The sequence below is a fragment of the Acomys minous genome (genome assembly GCF_964271855.1).
Source record: "Acomys minous genome assembly, chromosome: 2".
Classification (NCBI taxonomy): domain Eukaryota; kingdom Metazoa; phylum Chordata; class Mammalia; order Rodentia; family Muridae; genus Acomys; species Acomys minous.
In genome coordinates, this window is record NC_140484.1 from 37023052 (window position 1) to 37043136 (window position 20085).

At 41.0% G+C, this 20085-nt stretch overlaps 1 protein-coding gene across 20 annotated transcripts in view; it reads right to left on the reverse strand.

Moving 5' to 3' along the window:
* The window catches only part of TRPM3 (transient receptor potential cation channel subfamily M member 3), an 809383-nt gene that overhangs the window by 192898 nt on the left and 596400 nt on the right, over positions 1-20085 (reverse strand). For 13 of the 20 annotated variants that reach the window (XR_014773156.1, XM_084750067.1, XM_084750062.1 and 10 more), the window contains exons 7-8: positions 19555-19629; positions 2295-2469 (exon numbers count right to left, since the gene is read on the reverse strand). Coding sequence is in view for 19 of the 20 variants with exons in the window: in XM_084750067.1 (XP_084606193.1) it covers positions 2295-2469; positions 19555-19629 (250 nt within the window). In the remaining variant the exon portion in view is untranslated. The remainder of the gene's footprint in view (positions 1-2294; positions 2470-19554; positions 19630-20085) is intronic. The other 7 variants (XM_084750058.1, XM_084750055.1, XM_084750056.1 and 4 more) reach the window with 1 other exon arrangement.

Below are 20085 nucleotides of genomic sequence, written 5' to 3' on the forward strand. Positions count from 1 at the left end.
TACATAATGCACTGGGGTTTGTATGTTAGGAATATACATAGTAATGGAAAATTAAATATAATAATAGAAAAGAAAATTAACTTCTGTGCACTTAAATGTTTTGAGGTTTTTTTGTTTATTTGTTTTTGTTTTTGTTTTTTTTCACTTAAATGTTTAAAGGAATCATTGAAGCACTTCTGAGAGGGACAGAAGCACCTGGCACCAAACAGTCCTCAACAAATTTTGCTAGTAAACCAGATGGAATGGCAGTCTGAGCTCATGGACTGTGTGGACTTAAAGTGTTTAATTTCTACTCTATTAGATTAAATTACCCAGTGCCTCTCCCAATTCTAAAATGCATAACTTTTCTCACATATTTAAACAGAAATTATCAGAGGTTATCTAATTAAATTTAATTAAAATTGCCAGAGAGTAAGTCTTTATGAGAGATTTTGATATGTTCAATGCAGACAGCCCAAAGTAATGATAAATAATAGGCAATGGACTCTGGCTGTCACTGGGCACAGCCTCAGATAACCAGAAACACTAGAGAATGCCTTCCTTTTTCTTTCGTTTTGTAAGAAGGAAAAGAAAACCTGCAGTCCAAATGCAACCCTGTAGCTGCTTGTGGGTAGATGATTAACAAGCTGCAGACCCCGAGAGCAGCAGTCAGAAGCTCAGAGCTATCTGACTCTGTTTCTTTCCAGACAAGACAAACACATTGCTCTATTAAAAAAGATGAGGACTATGTAAAATGGATAATAAAAAAAATGTTAACGTTATCGAACACGGCTTTGTTAGTCAACATAAAGATCATTGGGAAAATGTCCTCTTTTTACATCCCCAGCAATAAAATGGACCAGTACTTACTCTCAAAAAGACAATGACAGCAACTTAATTAAAATTTCCAGTGAGTAAGCTTTAACTTCAATTAGGATGGCTTTAGAACTCTCAAATCTCTAGGCATAAAATCAGTCATGGCATTCAGTGCCAGGCTAGAAGTCCTCAGCCTTCCGTGACTCCCCACCTCACTCATGTCGATTCCAGGGTGAACCAGGCAAACACTGTTTTAGTGGTTCAGTGGAGGACCAGGGGTTAAGATAAGGAAAGCAGGGGTGGTACTGGCTGACATGTGGACTCGGGAGGAGAGAGGTGGAGGAGGGAGTAGATGTCGCCCACTGAGTTAGCCCATCTGTAGTTGCATGCTTGTCTGCTCACTAGACTCATTCATTAATAGCTCTTGAGGGTGGCAACTCCATGTTGTACTTTGTTATATCTCAAGGTTCTGTGCAGTCCATGGCACTACTGGATCCCTACTCTGTATTTATAAAAGGCGCCATCTCCTGTGGAATTTCTTTGCCATTCTAACTACATGCTAGGAAAATTGAGTAAGAAAGGGTTTTTTTTTGTTGTTGTTGTTTATGTTTAGGACTGACCACTAGAGATCTGCTAACCAATCAGACGCTTCGTCCCTGGAGATGAATGATTTTTTTCCTCTTCAACAGCCACTGACTATCTGTAGCTCTTCATATGAAATTATCAAAAATAAACAACAACAACAACAAAAATCCCCAAATTAACATCAACCAAAAGCAAAGGCTAAGTGACTCCTCCTGGTTGTATTCCTTAAACTCGGTCATACCTTGTTTCAAATTACTTGCATTATCTGCCAGGGTGCTTGGACCCTACTATTCCTCCCAGGGAGGAGGGGGTGCTTTGGATGTCAAAGAGCAGCATGTAAGTGCTGGCAGTCCAAGAAAAATGCACAGGAGCTGAGAAGTCAGGAAGGAAATTACAAAGTGCCAGAGCTGTTACCAATTACAGAGGTTTTGCCTTCCAGGCCACTATAGAAGTACCTGGTAGCGTAATCTGGCAAATGTGTTTATAGCAGCTTGCCGTGAGGGTGCTTAGACTTATGCCGAGAAGGTACCCAGCTTATTTCAGAGGCTTCCCTGCACTGTTACCCAGATTTTATGTGTTTCATAACCCAGTACCTACCTCTTTTTCCTTGCGAGATAAAGCAGGAAGGAGAAATGAAGACAAAAGAACACATCCTTTGACTTCCTTCCCTCTCCCCCCATCTTTATTACTAGCATGATCTCAATGTAGCACTGCTCTCTGGGGGCATTAGATGTTGTCCTCTGTTCTTCCTCTAGACCATGCCACAGTAAATATTTAGATAATTGTTCATAGCTGGTTAGGATGTGAGGTCTTGGTTCAATGCAGAGAACATGCTCCAATGTCCTTTTTTCCCTAAGGTTTAAACACAAGCTTTGTACTCAGGCATCTACCATGGGGCCTGGCAATTTACTTACCCTCCTTCTTCTGAATATTTATGCCCAAAGGCCAGGATGTCAGATGCCCGTCCACTCCCATCGCAGACCACGACTGGTACAGGAGGGGTGTCTCGAAGGTATTCCAAAACAATTGAGATCACGTTGGGTCCTCCTTCCACTATGAGTGCCACCACTGGAACCCCCTGACCGATTCCTGCATTAAAAAAGGAAAAGAAAAGGGAAAAAAAGAGAAAAGAACACAAAGCCAGCAAACCAAATAAACAAAAAGAGAAAAAAAAGCATAAACTAAAATTACTGAGCACGGGGGGAGGCAATGAGATATGAAGGGTTAAAATACTGAGTGACATTTGTAGGAAGCTTGTTAGTAGAATTCCCACCCCCAGAGAGTCCACATGACTTTGCATTACTTTGCGTGATCCCCATAACTCGTAGAAGGGAGAGATTAGCCCACTTTACACCTGAGAAACTAGGGTACATGAAAAAGGGACGTGGCTAACAGAAAAGACTGGGCCAGCCATCAAAATGTTAGAAGCCATACTCTGATTGTAAGCAGCGTCTTATCTATCTAGTCGTTTGGTTTTCTGTGTGAAAAATTGGAAGTTAAAATTTTCTAACTTCCTGGTCACCACAGAAGTGTCTAAATAGTTCTTTTCTTAAAACAAAAATGAAACATAAAAGCCAGGAAAGGCTGGTTTGATCCACTGTGGACTGCCTTATGGGCCTATGTGCAGATCTCAGCAACACCGCCATCATAAAAGGTCAGCTCTTTGGACAGATGGTTCTCTGCATAACTGCATCCTGCACTAATGAGTAAGATGCCAGGAACAGGATGGTACCCAGTACACATTTGTTGCATTCCGTTGAATCAAGGGGATTCAGAAATATCTCGTAAAACATTTAAGCTGTTTCTTTTAAGCCACAAAGCATTATAATTTTCATGTAAAAATTCCTGTAATGTAAGCATCATGTATGTGAGTCAATCTAATGTATTAAAAAGAAGCCTTGAGAACCAATGTCCATGAGAGAAGTGATGAGCCTTGGATTCAATTTATCTTAAAGTGATACCTTAAGTATCACCAGGGTTAAACTGAACAACTTAAAAATGAGTTAATTTTATGGTGTATATAAAAGTGTTCTTACAAAGGACACAATTGAAATTCTGTGGCACCTCTATAAATATGAATTTTTCAAAAGAAAACAAGACCAAAACTTTGACCATCTGAGTCCTCTGTCCTTTGGCTATTGTTTTATCTTGTATCGTAAAACTGCTTCCCAGGGACAAATAATAGTCAGAGATTTGATTTTTGCTCAATTGTTAAGAGATTTTATTTGACTTATGTGACTTGTTTTCCTTCTAAAACATGAGTGCACCAGTCTCATGGGGTCTTACACACTCTAAGTCACAGGAGATAGATTGTTTTCACAGTTTGATTTTAATCTTAAAGGAAGGGTCCAAAACGCTGGTGGCACGTGAATAGGAATTGTTTTTGAATCTCCATCTGAAATGTGTAGAGAAAAGAAGGGCTGTGGTCAAGGTAGGAGGCTGCGAGTTCTTTACTGTGCTCTCTAATGAGAACCACGGAGAGATACAGCTTGGGTCCCTCTAGTTTTCTGTGGATGGGGAGGACTTCAGGGGTTATCCTTTCAAATCTAAGGATATGGCAGTGACACATCCTGTGGCTCTGCATCCCAGCAGTCCCTTTTCAACCCGGACACCAGGATGCTTAGCAAGTCTGTTTGGGTGTCTGTGAAGGAAGGGCCATCTCAGTTCTGCCCATTGTGACTGCAGCAAGCACAGAGAGCTTTGCACAGCACACTGCTTTTAGGGGAGAATTGGCTGTCATAAAAATATTCACTACAGGAGGTTTGTACATAAATGTGCATTGAGAAACACATTTTCTTTATTTTCAGAGGATAGACTTATTCTCATCTGGGGTGTAGCTTAGTGGTACAACACTTGCCTAGCATTCATATAGCCTTGGGTTCAATCCTAAATATGGGAAGGAAAATAACATATGGAAATTTTTAACTTCTCCCTCTTGAGCAAGTCAGTGCGACTTCAACTCCAACTTACAGACCAAGTGACTTTTCTGTTAAGATCCACTCAGTGTTATCATCGAGGGAGAAGTTTTAGACTAGTGCTCTAGAATGTTCCAGTGTTTAAGGTCTACTGGAAAGCAGGAAAGAAAACTGGGAATCACCTTTTCAACGGGATATCTAGGTACAAGGGATCAGTTTTTATGAACTAAGTTGAGTGTATTTTCAAGTTTTTATGAAATATATTTGTCAATATATCAATGTTATAACCTCTAGAAATACAGTAATATGTTCAGAATGGTAAGACTTCCTATATTTGGAACAAAGCTGGTAATTGATATGGTTAAATTTTTTTCAAGTCCAATTAAGTTCAGTGCTAAAAATTTGCATGGAGCAAACACTGACTATATGTATTCCTCAAATTCTCTTTCCTTTGGTGATAAAACATGAAGTTTGTTCCATGGTTAAAAAAAAACACTTAATACTTAAAAGGCATCTTGAGTTTCTTATGGGTGGCAGAGAACTTTGTTATGGTTAGAAACACTATGCTTAACAAAAATAGAATTTTCCAAGATCAGGCAACATTAAGCTTCTTTTTTCTTCTAGGGGCACATGCGTGCACATTGGTTTTGAATTTGAGAGGAGGAAAGTGTGTTAAATACTTAGTGATGAGCTAAGCCACAAGTGTTTGTCTTAGTCTGTCTGTGGAGCAAGCTTCACTGACACTCTGTGGGTGTGGTGAGAGTGCAACTCTCTAGAAAGGTAGTGCATATTTGGACAGAGACAAAGATGTTTCTATGCAACTTCCTGGGAGTCATGGGTCCCTGAAGCTCCTCAATGCATTTGTACACAATGGGCCTTATTTAAACACATTGAAACATTCATGCATTCATTTGTTATTTTATGGTCCTCAGTGATACATGCTCTTAGGTGGATTTCCAAGTTAAATTTTACATCTGAGGAAATTGTATCCCATTTTATTACTTTCTTATATTGACTGGACAAACCTTCCTAGGTAAAGAAAGATACCTCACTTTCCCTCATGCCATCCTTTCTTTCTCTCCTTTTTTAACTTTTTCACTCACACTTTCTTTTCTAAACCACACTTTGAGAATAATGTACTTGGGAAAATCTCTAGAAAAATTAATGAATTAGCGTCTGTAGGGTATTGCCACATAGGATGAAATAGCATTTTTTTCTTTGTGTAGCTGTGGCTGTCCTGGATTCTCTTTATAGACCATGCTGGCCTTGAATTTACAGAGATCTGCCTGCCTCTGCCTCCCTGAGTGCTGGGGTTATAGGTGTGGCCACTGTGCCCTGCCGGATGAAATAGCATTTTATAAGTCAAGGATGGTACACACACACACACACACACACACACACACACACAGTCACAAATGAGACATTTTGGGAATTTCCTGACTCTGCAGCTGCTCTAGATTTGTTTATGCCTATCAGAAATTGATTTAAATTTCTTTAATGATCCCTTCAAAGCTGTGTCTTGCTCAGCTGAAACTACTGACTATTTGCCTCCCAATCCCTCTCCCAAAAGTTACTCAGATTTATACTGGAAAAAAACCCCTATGTATTAGGGAAAGTTTATGTAGATTCCTGAGGGATCTCTGAATTTTCCTTTTGGTTTGGGAAGAACGTATCTTAATATCTCAGTTAATTGCAGTCATTTAAAAATTTCTTCTGTATCCAAAGACTCACACTGGTCCCTAGGAGATTTCTATTAGGATGCAAGTTGCTTTAAGCAAGATGTGACAAACTTGCCACATACTTCAACCTTCGGATGTTTGGAAGTGGGACCATCATATCCAACAAGAATATGAGCTTAGGAAATAGATTTAGCACCCAAGGTCAGCAAGGTCCAGATGACCTGGGCCCTCTAATTACAGTCAGAGCCCTATTTCTCTCTGCTTAAGATAACATATTTGTTTTTCGTACCCTCTTTTTCAAGCTGGCATGCAATTCAGAAAGGGTTCATTACCTGCATGTGGGAAGCATCTAAATTGGGGTAAATAAAGGTTGAATTGGGCACTATGCAAGAGAGAGATGGCAGGAAGACCTTAAATGTTATTTTTGTTATTTTGTGTATATGAGTAAGTTTTTCCTGCCTGGATGTCTGTGAAGGATGTGTGTGTGCCTTCTGCCTGCAGAGGCCAGAAGTGTGGGCATCAGATTGCCTGGAACTGGAGTTGCAGATATTTGTGAATTGTTATATGGATGCTGGGAACCGAACCTGGGTCCTCAGGAAGAGCAGCCAGTGATCTTAACTGCTTAGCCATCCTTCTAGTCTGTGTGTGTGTGTTTTAAATTTTTTCTTTCTTTTGTTTTTACAGCTTTCTTTCCCCTCTCCCCCTCCATCTCCCTCCCCATCCCTCCTACATGGACCCATAATCTATATGCAGTTTAGGTACTTATAAAAGCCGCTGGTGTGTTATACAGAAATGGCTGGACACTGAAAAGGATTTGTTCACATAACGACCTGGTTCTGTGTCAGGACTGTCAGGTAGGATCTAAAGTGCTTATGAGTCTATGGAGTCATTTATTTTCTGTTGGACGGTGATTTATATTTACATGTGGGTGGAGCACACAACATTGACCTTGACCTAAGTCTAAATGGTCACGGGCCAAGCTCATGATATGATAGTCTGTGGCATTCAGAAACGAGGTTCCTGCTCCTTGTATGAAATAGCTTCCTAAAGATAGTGCCCAGTTCAAGACCAAGCAAAGCCCATGGCAGTAAAATGAACAGTGTTAATTTTTGGCTTTGTCAACTCTGGGAGTATGGGATTCTTAGTGTTTTAAAAGTTTGCATGGAGGAAGAATGTATGTGTTTGGAAATACTGCACAGTGTCAGAATTTATCAATATGTTTTGTTGCAGATGTAAATTTGCATAATTATAATTAGCAACCTTCAGCCACCAACTAAGCCAAGTAGCCTGGGCTTCTATTTAGCACGTGATTCTTCTGATAAAGATACAGTCATCATGTCCTCTATTTATATTATATATCAGTGGCCAGCAAGACCAAGTAACCCCCTAAATTATAGTACTATTCAAGCAGAATCTCCTACACATTTGAGAGGCATTAACAGTTATTGTAGTGATAAAACCCATGCAGTGTCATAGCTTATTTTTTTTCTGATTAGATTTTCAGAACCCACATGATGTTTCTTCTATGGTCTGCAAAGTGTAAAAAATGGATGTAAGAAAATTAAGCAAAACTGTAATCAGAGATAATGTGATGGCTCAGTGGGTACATTTGATTTCAGGAACCCACATCATGGAAGGAGAATGGAATCACAAAAGTTGTTTGCTGACACACACACACACACACACACACACACACACACACACACACACACACACTCTTAAAAAACTGTTGATCAGTGGTGTTTAACTGAAAACAAAGACTACTTCCTTTATCTCTAGGGGTAAGGTATTTCTTAAAAGTTTCTCTGCTATAGGTAAATAAATCTTCAGGTACAATTATGGAAACGTTATAGAGATTGATAGTAAAACTTTTCAAAATGAAACATTAGGCATCCCTGAGGTATTACAAAGAAAAGTAAGCCCAGAAAATATTGAGGAATGTTATAAGAAAAATGCATGTTGTTTTCAGGAGTGTCTGTTAGCTCTTCTATAGAAGCGGAGGCGTTAGACATGGCCTTGGCTTTTGGAAGTACTGTATGAGATTCATTCAAGACAGACTACCTACAACTGCAGTGTGTCTGACCTTACCTGGGAATGTGCCATAATGCCAAGTGCGCTTAATGACTGGTGATGAAATTCCAAGCTGATGAATGAAAAAAACCCAATACAGATCGATCCTATCACTGTTACTTCAACACAACTTTCTTCAAATAATTCTACACTAAAAGTGATACTTAGGAAAACATTTGGAAGTATTGTAACCACATGAACTATTAAGCAGTCAAAATATAACCACATGTAACAAGATGCTTCATTACTAAATACCTAGGGGTTTTTCGTTGGAAGAAACTCCTTCATAGATGGCCAGGGTCTGTCTTTGAGGTTAGAACAACCCAGAGCCTGTGTGCTCAACCCTTTTTATGCCTGAGTAGGAAGCAAAAAGGCATGGAGTTTGCTGATCTATAAGCATCCCTGTGTTAGGTTTTTCACTTAAAGGAGTCCCTCCTTAGACAGTCCGTCCATGGTTAAAGTCACAATCAATCCACCAGAATACACACCGCATATACTTTATCTTGATATGTGACATCTCAGATCTGGCCAGAGATAAGGGCTTGCCAGGGTACAAAGATAGTGGGTTTAGATTGATGTGCTATCTTCCCCAGACAGTGATAAAAACTGAAAACTAACAAAGCGGTTGCATTTCTTATCCTTCAGACAGAGAATATAAAATCTATTAATATAACAAATTCAGCTTTCCATTTGTTTTTCTACTGCTGCGCTAGTCTATTTCAGGCATTATTTATCTGCACAGGAATCCTATGCTAGCCCCTCCTGGGTGCCATTCATTCAAGTACTGGGTCCTGGGGTCCTCCTCAAACTAGGGCACGAGCCAAGGAGAATATAGGCAGTAAACTTCGAACCCCTACCAAGACCTAGCTGATGAACAGAATATTCTCCACCAGTGAGTGGAGAGTGAGATCTGACTCTCACACAAACTCTGGTGCCCCTTTTCTGACCACGTCCCCTGGATGGGGAGGCCTGGCGGCACTCAGAGGAAGGATAGCAAGTTACCAAGAAGAGGCTCGATACTGTAAGAGCATATATAGGGGGAGGAGGTCTCCCTCAATCACAGACATAGGGGAGGGGAAAAGGGGGAAAGTGGAAGGGAGGGAGGAATAGGAGGAAACAAGGGAAGGGCTAACAATCGAGATTTAGTATGACTAAATTAAAAAAAATAATAAAATAAAAACAGAAAAAAAAAAAAAAGAAGCTCTCTGGCAGATCCACTGCAAATGCTCATCACCTTATTGGGAAACCATTCTGTATATAACACTGCAGAGGAGGCTTTGCCTGACTTCCTTTAAGATGAGTTGGACACTAGATCTACATTAGGCCAGATCTACCATCCTGAATTAGAGTGACTGAGGCAAATGACTGACAGGTGGGCTGTGAGAGCACACTGACACGGGGAGTGAAGCTTCCATTAATAGTGGCTATTATGGGATGCAGGGGCATTATGCAGGGGAAAGATCACATGGACCAAGTGAGACAGAGGAGGGGAAGGAGGGCACAGGATTAAGTAGGATTCAGGGAGAGCAGGGAATAGTTTGTCAACTCTTCCTATAGACATTTCTTTCTCCTATTGCTTTTTCCTGGTCATTGCTACAAGCTACTCTATGGGGTCATCATTCATCCTTAATGACTCCGCTACTCTCTTTAGAACAGCTTGGGGGCATAGAAACCTAACAGGGAGCTTATACTTGCACTTGAAAGTTATTTGGGGTAGAATTATGGGACTTTTATTTGTTTGAGGTGGAGTTGTAAGAAAACTATTGAGTCCATGTTGGGTGTTTAGCTCTTGTCTCTGCTGGTTATCAAGTGGGGCTCTGTGTTGGAGCCTAAGTGAGGATCAGGTGGGAAACCCACCTAATGGCCATGGTTTGCTGGACCTCTCTCGCTGAAATAGGGGAAGCCAGCCATGTGCACATCAAGAAGTTACCCTAACAACAGAGGTGAGAGGGGCCATGTGTGGTAGCCTAACCCTAAGGGGAGGATCCCAAGCCCTCTGCTGATAGCCTTGGTGGTTCCATACAGAGTGGGGCCTATATCTAATAACCCATCATAGTGTGCAGCTCCCTGCATAGCAAAGTCTTTGCAGGCTTAGGTCTTGCTTGGATGTCAGTGGCTTTCCTGGGAGGATGTTGCTTCACGTGTGTCACATGTCACACCATGGAAGTCTCAGCTAACTCATTCTTGGTCTTCCCATGCATTCCCATTTTCTTGTGCTGACTCACTGTGTTCATCTGTGTCTAGTTCCTCCCTGTCCTAGCCACCATTACTAGACACCCTCTGCGCATGTTTCGACTTCATATAGCATATTAGTTCCACTTAATTGTCTCAGAAGGTGAAAAAGGTAACTTTAAGGATATGGATGTCCTAAAAATATATTTTGATATTTTGCACCAGTATTTAGCACACAGAGCCAGTCTCTGATTTGTGAGATCATCAGGCTGATAAAGGACTTGTTTATAAAGCATCTAGAGCAGAGCTTGACACTCAATAAGAGCTTTCTGGTTAAACAAACACAAACATAAAGATGATTATTTATATTTATTAAGCTTATAAAAGATTTCCTCTTTAAACATATAAATGATTCATAGAATAAAATGAATGCAGTTATATGTTTAAGCCAACCAGATGTTATGACAATGAAATACTGAAACATGCTTCTCCGAAGTTCACCTCGTCTCTTGTGCAGACCAGCAAAATGTTGAGAAAGCCATACATATTTATCTGGTGTCTAGAACCCTAAAACCTCCTGGTTTGAGGTAGATGATCTTTGAAATTAAATTAATTTTTTTTACTAGTTCTCAAATGTATTAATCAGTTTATTAAATCTTTGGGGCACTATGGGTTGAAAAAAAAGATATAAATGCTAAATAATAAAACCAACAAACTAAATCCAAGTATTTTATACTCTTTTAAACTCACTCAGCTTTTGACTTAACGGGGAAAGTTGCTCCCTTATGGCCTGATGGCTCTGACTGAAATATTCTGCTATTAATGTCAGTCTGCTCCCCGTCATTCCAGTGGCACTGCTATGAATTTCAATAGAGAGGGACATCTAGTCCCATGGGCTGTAAAAGCGGGTATTACTTTCACAAAGGAAAAAAGCCTGCATTATTTTCTTTGGGGGTCATTGTTTGAAGACTGAATGTTTTAATGTAATTGATATAAGTTGACAAGAAAACCCATCCAAACAAAGCTATAGCCTTTGTCCCTGCACGGCTCAAAACCCACATCAAAGGCTGACAGTGCCTTCTCAAATGTGGGGTAACCCGAGAAGTTTGAACTCATTTTACTTTAAAATATTTTACCAACACTCTTTTATGAATGTGCCAAGTTCCAAATACACAGTCCACACAAATATCTGTGCTTCGTGACCAGTGAGTGAAGAACAGAACCGTTAAGCCCAACTACGGGTTGCAGACCCAAGGACCTGGCCTGTGATGCAGGCAAAAGCTCATGGGGAGAGAGAGAGTGGACATGAGGGAGGTGTTACTGCCAATGTGAACTAACTGGCCATCTTCAAATTATTATTATTATTATTATTATTATTATTATTATTATTATTATTATTGTTGTTGTTGTTGTTATTTTCCTTTGTATCTGTTGAGGGAGAATGCAATTACTTCCAAGAGTTCTTCCTTCAAGGAATGTTTTTTAGATACCCAACTCCTTTCTGTGAGAAATTTATCTTTCTGTTTCCAGGAATAAATATAAATCTTCTTTAGTCTCTTCCCACTAGGCAGACTTAAACATTTTGCTCTGTTATTTTTATAACTTAAAAAAAAAGTTTCCTTCACGACTATAAATTTGTCAGTCAGCCACAGCAGTCTAAAGAGAAAGGCTCCATGCCCCATCTGTGTCTCTGCTTGAACTTTATCTCCATGGTTATGTATTGTGGCATCTCTTTTCCCTACCTGGCAGATTTAGCTTAGTAATTTGAACATATCACCACAATGTTCTCCATGTAGTAGTTGACCAAGAAAATTTGGGACACAGAAGAGCAGGAAGGCAGAGTGCTAAATCACCGCTCCCATTCTCTCCTGATAATTACAATGACAATGTCCTTTCTCCTCCAGAAAAAGTTACTTATTCTATATAACATGAGTGATTTGTCCTCAATTGTCAGAGATATAATTTCCATTGTCCCCAAAGCAGAAGTACAAACCCCTCAAGTCCATGGTCACTGGTTTTCCTGTGACCCGCTGAAGGCCCTTTTGGTAACTTCCAGGCCTTTGCACATGTCTTTATGTAACAGCTAACCATTCCTCATAACTACGGTCTTTCTTTTAAGATCTAGTGGGTTTTCACCAGGTATAGAAAAACAGCTGAACTCCTCTGTGTGATAGACAAGGTTCCTTTTCTCCCAGACTCAGCTTACATCTGAACCTTCTTCATCTTTCTCAGAGTTCTCTTTTCACCCTGTGCTCTTACACAGCATCCTCAGGGCCCTCTCTCTCCAAAACTGTTCTCAAGAGAAGGCATTTTAATTAAGCAGCTCCATAGTACCCTTTTTTCTACCAATGGTAAATTTGAAAAGGATGTCTGAGTTTGGTCAGCCGAGGTTGATACTTTTTCCTCCCTCTTGCATGCATGGAGTTGGGGTGGGGTGAGGTGAGGGAACTCCCACGTCCTCCAGAGACCCTGCCCAGGAGATGAGTATGAGGCGAGGTGGTTCAGCATGGTGTAGGGCCTCTTCAACTGTGGGATTCATCCCGCCTATATGGCCAATGTCCCTAAAGCACGTTCTTCCACACAACAATAAAAGTGGCACTTTGGGGTCTATATCCTAACTATGTTAATTTCTTATATTGTTTGGAACTTGGATAAAAGAAGAGGGGCACTATTTATTTTTAGACTCCCTGCCCCCTACTCCAATTCGATTGTCCAAATCTGGTTCAGGCATTATCAGTTCTTAAGTCCTATCTAATTCCCTCAGGCAGTATTAATTTTCTGTGCCTTTGTGGTCCCCTTGTTAATAAAAAAAAAAAAATCTTTGGGCAGTTCCTGCTTCAGTTTAATGAAAGTCCCACCCCTACATTGTAAGCTCCGTTGACAGTGGATTTTCCCCACTCATCTTAACATTCTGGTTCCCAACTGCTTCAATCTCAGAAGGTAAGTCAAATAAATTCTTGCAACATGAAACAAAGTATAAAATACACAACACCTTGGGACAGTACAGATGAAGGGACAGGGTGCATTGAAAGAGGGAAATAGACTATCATCTCAACACTGCTGAGGTGTCCTGCTAAAAGTACAGACTGCTGCCCTTCAGGGGTCCTATGGCTTACTCTCCCAGGTCTTTACTGCTGGCCTTCAGCAGTGGTCAGAGACTCCCCTGAAGGAGGTGGGTGGTGCCCCTCCTCCACCTGTCCACCTGGATCACATGGGAAAAGCTTGGATCTTTAGAGACAAAAAAGCCAGTTTCATTTCAAATGCCCATACGTTTAAGTTGGGGCTGCACTGTGTCTCAGGACTGGGTTCAGGTATAAGGACTGAAAAAGAATTTCACAGAATGAGGCTGGGGAGATAGCTCAGAGGTTAAGAGCACTGTCTGCTCTTCCAAAGGTCCTGAGTTCAATTCCCAGCAACCACATGGTGGCTCACAATCATCTACAATGAGATCTGGTGCCCTCTTCCGGCAGGCAGGCAGGCACACATGCGAGCAGAATGTGTATAAATAATAAAGAAATGAATAAAAAAAAAAAAAAAGAATTTCACAGAAGGAAAAACATGTGTCAGTTCATTTATCCTGAGTGTGCAATGGTAAATGACTGAGTTGGAAAGATGGATGTGTAAGGCCAGGGTGGATGCACATTCAGCTGTGTCAGTGGAATACTGCTTGCATTGCATGGCAGATGAACTCCCTAGCAATTTAGCCCCTAGGCCTGGCTACCTGGGACTGTATAGAATTCACCCCTTCCCCTCCCCCCTCCACCCATCCCAATAGAAGTTTCACTGTGCTAGTAAAACTTTCTTATTTATATCCACATTTTCTACTTGGTGGCTTGCTTATAAGTAAATAATATACTTAGCAATGTATTTTTATTATTTAGGAGACGTTACAGAGTTCTGATTAGATTCTGTTTTCCATTTGTTTGTATCTCTCCTCATGTCACAAAGAGTCATTCAGGTGCATTTCTTCCACTTCATGGCAGCTTTATATTGTTGGCTAGAGCTAATAAATGCAAAATTACTTGAAGATAAGCTTTCAGGATGGACTTTGTGAAAAACCAAACTCATTTATGCGCTGAAGGGGATACGAGGAGAAAGGGGTGTGTCTTGGATGGGGGCAGGGGTGACCAGGTGATATGTAAAGGAAGCTTGTAATGCTGGGATCAGGAGAAGAGATTCAGGTTCCTGAGCCACTAGCCTGTTCCCAGGAGTTCTTTCTTGGCTTGTGAGCCTAGTGGCCACCCAGCGGATGGAAATGCATTCCTTACTTGGCTTCAGACAGCCCCCAACTCTGGCTTTCTCTCACCTCTCTAACTCCCCCGCCATCTCTTGTGCTGATCCCTGTTATTTATCTAATATTAGGGTTGTCCTAAGACCAGTCTTTTATTCTCCTCTTTTTTTTTTTTTTATTAATTTTTAATCCTCTTTTTTCATTTTAATCCCCACAGTCACTTCATGTGTCCCCACCCCTCTGTTTAACATTAGAGGGACCCCTATGGGTCTTACCTGGCCTGGGAGTGCCAGAGTTGCCCTACTTTGGAGTGATGGATGGAACGGATGTGGACAGTGGTTGGTTGTATCATGGGTAACCCTGCGTGAGAGAATTGAGAGCCCTCTCCTAGTTTTCTAAGTTGTCTGTAAGCAGGAGAGAAAGGTGGGGAGCGTGTGGAGGTGCTATAGCTGTGATCCCCTAGATCTCCAGGATGGCTTTAACTGGGACAGGAAGAAGTAATCGAAGTAGGGCCTAGTAGGTGCTCTTTAGACCTTTGCAGGCTTGTCCTTGGAAGCGATTGTAGGAGCCTCATTGTCTCTTTCTCCCTCACTTCCTAGCCATGGGATGGGCCTCTTTGCTTTATCATGACTCCCACAGTGATTACACTGCCTCGCCATGGGGCCCGATGCAACGCAGCTAATCACTCAGAAACTGTGCACTCAGAATTAGGTCAAAGTAACATTTTCTCGGTTGATTTGCTTGGGTTTGTTGTGTTTCTGAAAGGGGGTCTTTATTCTGTAGCTCAGGATGTCTTCAGACCTGTGATCCTCCCCTTTCAGTCTCCGAAGACCTGGACATATGGGTGTACACCACTGTGCCAAGTCAAGAGCTGACAGCGATAGGAAACTACATGGCCCAGGGTTGGTAATGGTGGTGGTGGGGCACTAATATTTACAGCAAGTTTGAGCTTAACAAAAATTATATGAAGAAGATGTTGGAATTTATTTGAATTAAGACTGATGGTTTTTATTACATGCCATTTCTTATGTATCTAAATTTATGAACAACAATTCCTACTGTAGCAGCTCTTAGTTTTTGACTAATGGGAAAATATAAGCCAAGAGGGAAAAACAAATGCTGTTGTGTTTCAACATGCCAGGATCTGAGGCTGGCAAACAAGGGTGCAGGGAACTGTTGCCTAGACTATTTCACGCAGGCCTGCTGTGCTCGGTTGCGGCTTGCTTCACAGCCTCCCCCAGGATTTCATAACCAACCCTAATGTGCAGCGCAGACGGTGCATACTTCCTGTGCTCTCCCTCGGGGTGGAAGAAATGCTGCTAATGAGGCAGGGCTCAGCTCTGATTTGTTTGATGACCAGGAAAGCTGACTCTTCAGCCCTCACACTCCCTGTTTTGGCAGAGGCACACCTATTCTTTTCCACTCTGCTGCTTTCCAGCAGGGATTGCCCACAGATCCCCATGTGGACTCAGAGACGCCAAGGCTTGTTAGGGTCCTGCCTTCCCCCGGCCTGTGCTTTAGGACTTGAGTGTTTGCCTGCTGGGCTGTGGCATGAAGGCCTCTTTCGCCGAGCTTGGAAATCTGGCCTCTAGTATGGAACAGGGACAGCCTGTTCAGTGAGGGGAAGAGTGCTGTTTTATTTCAGCCATGTATGCCAAAAAAAGAGGAGAAATCTGCTATGTGCCTATTTGACCATTATTAAGGCATGAAATGTCTTGCTTTCCTCATTTTTTAAGGGGCTAATGAGATGAGAGTTTAAGGCTAAAACATTTTTTTTTTGTTGTTGTTGTTAAAACAATGATAGTTTCATTAGTGACACCAATGACCCTTATTTCTAGTCCTTCTTCAGAACTATATGAATTACATTTTGCTTTTACATCCATTTGTTTCAAGAGCTTGAAATGTTCCAAACAACATTTTGCAGAGATTGAACAAATTATCAGCAATCCTCAAAACAGACTCCGGAGGACCCTGTGATGAATTCTTCACATCTGACCATGTTAAGCAAATGAAAGCCTCAATCCATGTTTCTTTGCGACCCTCAGGGAATGAGATACCATCTCGTCTCTAAAGACACCTAACTGTGAATTGATGATATAACAGAAAAGCACCCACTCAGCAAAGTTTTGCCATTTATTTTCTGTTTGCCTGACTTTCTAAAGTTTGTCCTGCATTAATACTAAGTGAACTGATCCTAATCTAGGCTGAAAAGAAGACATGGGTGACTATTACTTTAAGTAAGTGAAGAGGAATTGGTCGATTTTTTTTCCTATATAAACAGGAATATTGAAGGCATGATGGACTTGGCTAATGTAATTTTTAAAAGATCTTTTAAATGTATTAGCTTAGTTGAACATGGTTTAACAGCAGTCCGCAATGGAATAGGAACACAGTCAAATTTCCCAGCTGGGCATTCTGTAGCAGTCATGATACTCATGGTGATCTTTGCCTATACACTTTCCCATTCAGTTTTATTTTTCGACTCTCTCTATTATATTGTTACCCCATTTCTCTCTCCTTTCTGGGCTATATGATCTAAACCCTCTTATTATACTTTAATGTCAAGCTAGACACCAAAGCTGAAGACAAGTCTAAGAGAACTAAGGCTTGCCATGGACAACTGTGATCTATTGGGCACCTATTTGCATATATCAGGGACTGTACTAAGGTCTCAGGAAGATGAAAATAGTTCAGACACAAGCATTGCTTTCTGCAGTCTCATAGTTTACAGGTGATGGGCAACTGGGAAGAGAAGGGGGTCACGTGATCACTAATGAGTAAGAAGTATTACCACAGAGTTTTAGACAGTGAAGTGGGGATGTGGAAGATGTGAGGAATGCGGACCTCTGAGGTTCATTAAGGGAGGGAGATACTCAGACGGAAGGGAGACTGTTGCCTTTGGTGATAGGAGAGGCTGAATTCCATCCAGCATCTGTCAAAAAGAGACAAAACACACCCAATGGGATGTACTAAATCAAGGAGACTAAGCATCTTGGAATGAGTGGATCAGAATGCCCGTGTGGCATTATGGGAAAAAGAAGCTAGAAAAGAAATGGGAATGTGTGGATGGCCTTTCATTTAGCAATGACACAAGGAAGGAACCAGGTCCCACCAGGAAGATCCTGTTACTATGAAAAGCATCTACTTTGAATGACCAGCAGCAGGAAATTTCTCTGATCTTGAGAACAGAAGTCTCAATTATTTCAACTTTGATCTCCAATGATTTCTTAGTAATCTTTACTCCAAGGAGAAGGGCCTAGGAGATCTCATGTGAACACTGGAGGAGATCATCTGGTCAGATTTTTAAAAAAGAACTGTCCCACCTCTGAACAAGAAATTCCAAAGTGAAAAAGGTCCTTTTCTCAAAAAGAGAGGGATCCTGGTTTGGTTGGGAAAGGGTCAGATAAACAAGACAGGCACAAATAAAGAGACCCCTTTCCTTAAAAATGTTTTTGTTCCCCAAAGTTGTTTTGACTTCATTGTCTTGATTTCTAAAGTGACTTTTAATTAATAAGGATGGCTAATGTGTTACTCACATAACCAATATGTGCCAAGTCATTTCACCAAATAAGGAGAAGACAGAGCTGAGGTTTTTTTTCTACACAAATTATTCTTTATATAAGTGAGTCTCAATCTTCCTAATGCTGTGACCCTTTAAAACAGTTCTTGATGTTGTGGTAACCTCCAACCTTAAAATTATTTTCATTGCTACTTCATAACTGCAATTTTGCTACTGCTATGAATCCTAATGTAAATTTTTTGGACATAGAAATTTGCCAAAGGGGTCATGACCCACAGGTTGAGAACCACTGCTCTAGATGGAAGGCTCTCTAAAAGGCAAAGGAAAATTTGAATAACACAGGCAGTTGAGAGCATTTGAAAAACTTCATGGTTATCACATTCCCTGGTAACTGTCCATGACTTTGGTATTTATCACTGTGCTCACTGTTTGTCTTTGGTGGAGACAGAAGAAAGTCTGTATGATTAGGCTAAACTGACCAGAGCATCCACAGAAGGCAGTAGGATGTTCTTGATCTAGATGCAACCTGTTCAGAGAAAGCTCAGTTTCCTTTAGCAGTTATGGCTTGAACTTGGGGTTGATACTCTATGAGAGTCTAATCCATTCTTTCTCTCTTCTTGTGTTGCCTCAGTATGGTTCTATGGCATTTAGAATTGTCACCCTTGTCTTACAAAATTATGGACTCAATGATGGAAATTCTCATGTTATGGTTATCCTAATGCATTTGATGATGGTGCAATGATCAAAAAAAAGATGCCAGTGATGACAATTGAACGTCCCTTTGCCTTCCCAGCCTCCTTCATATATTCTCAGGCATAGGATGACAAAGGGAAGTCCACGAGTCACATGAAGAAGGACTGTAGCCATGGTACACGGTCAGGAGCTCCTCCGTCTGCCTCCATCTGTCCCCTCTTAGCCACTCTCTCCATGTTGTTTCTCCAGCATCCTAGCTTTGGACCAGTATTCTTTTTCCACTAGCTCCTGTTTGAGGTCTCATTCAAAGCAATGCTTAACCAAGGCCTGAGCAGAGTGTGTCCTCAACTAGGTACTGAATGGAACTTCAAGCTTTCAAAGGTAGCTAAATTTTATGAAGCCTCTTCTTAAGTGAGCTAATGCTTTGCATATGGATGGAAGGGATAGAAAAGGTTTGGGAATCACACCAGCCTAGGTATATAGCCAGGTCCCAAGTTGTTTGATATAAGAGTAAAGGTATAACTTGTCCAAGCTAACATTTTATAACTGTAAGAAAAAAAAGCCCTGTAATTTCTACACTGGATGGATTTGTTAAGTATTAAAAGAGATGGTAATGTAGGACAATGTCTTACACAGTATCTGGAACTTGAGTAAATGCTTCCTTCCTTCTAGTCACATCTTAGAATGCTGCTATGCTGCTCTGGGTGGCATCTTCAGGGTGACAAGCTAAACAGAGTCACTAAGCTCTGGTGGAGATAGAAGTCTTAGAAGAGATGAGCAGCGGTCAGGAGAGGGACACGGTTAAGAAGTTTTAAAGGAGATGATAGCTTCTATGGTTAATTTTCTTGGTTGGGTTTTAAGAGGAAAACCAAGGTTCTTGTTAATTATACTTACCAATTGGGTCTAATTGGCAACTACCCCAAAATGAATAAAACAAGCGGGAGTCAAGAGAGAAAAACGGCAGGCATCCTGTCAAAAAACAAAAGCTTTGAAGTTTCTACAACCCAATGGCCAGATACACATTTCATTAAAGCAGATGAACCACCCAGTTTGTGTAAGTCTCTGGTGTGTGACTCTAACCCACACTGCACACACAGGGCTGTGCAAAGCATCACACAGACTTCTCAAAGGCAAACACAAGCAGATTCATAAGATCAGCATTCCTTCTACTGGAAAAAGCTATTTTATTCTGTTCTAGGCTGGGTGTGGAACAGGTGTGGGAGACGAAGGGATTGAGATGCAGTATATTAAGCGTTTATTCAGTGCTTAGCATTGGTAAAACCCAGAAGCGTTGGTTGCTGATATATCAGACAGGATGATAATTATGACTCTCAGTTCTGTGTCTTCCAGGACAGGACAAGACTCAACTTTATGCTTTTCTTCTATTTAGAAACATTTCTATGATTGTTTTTTTGAGCCACATAC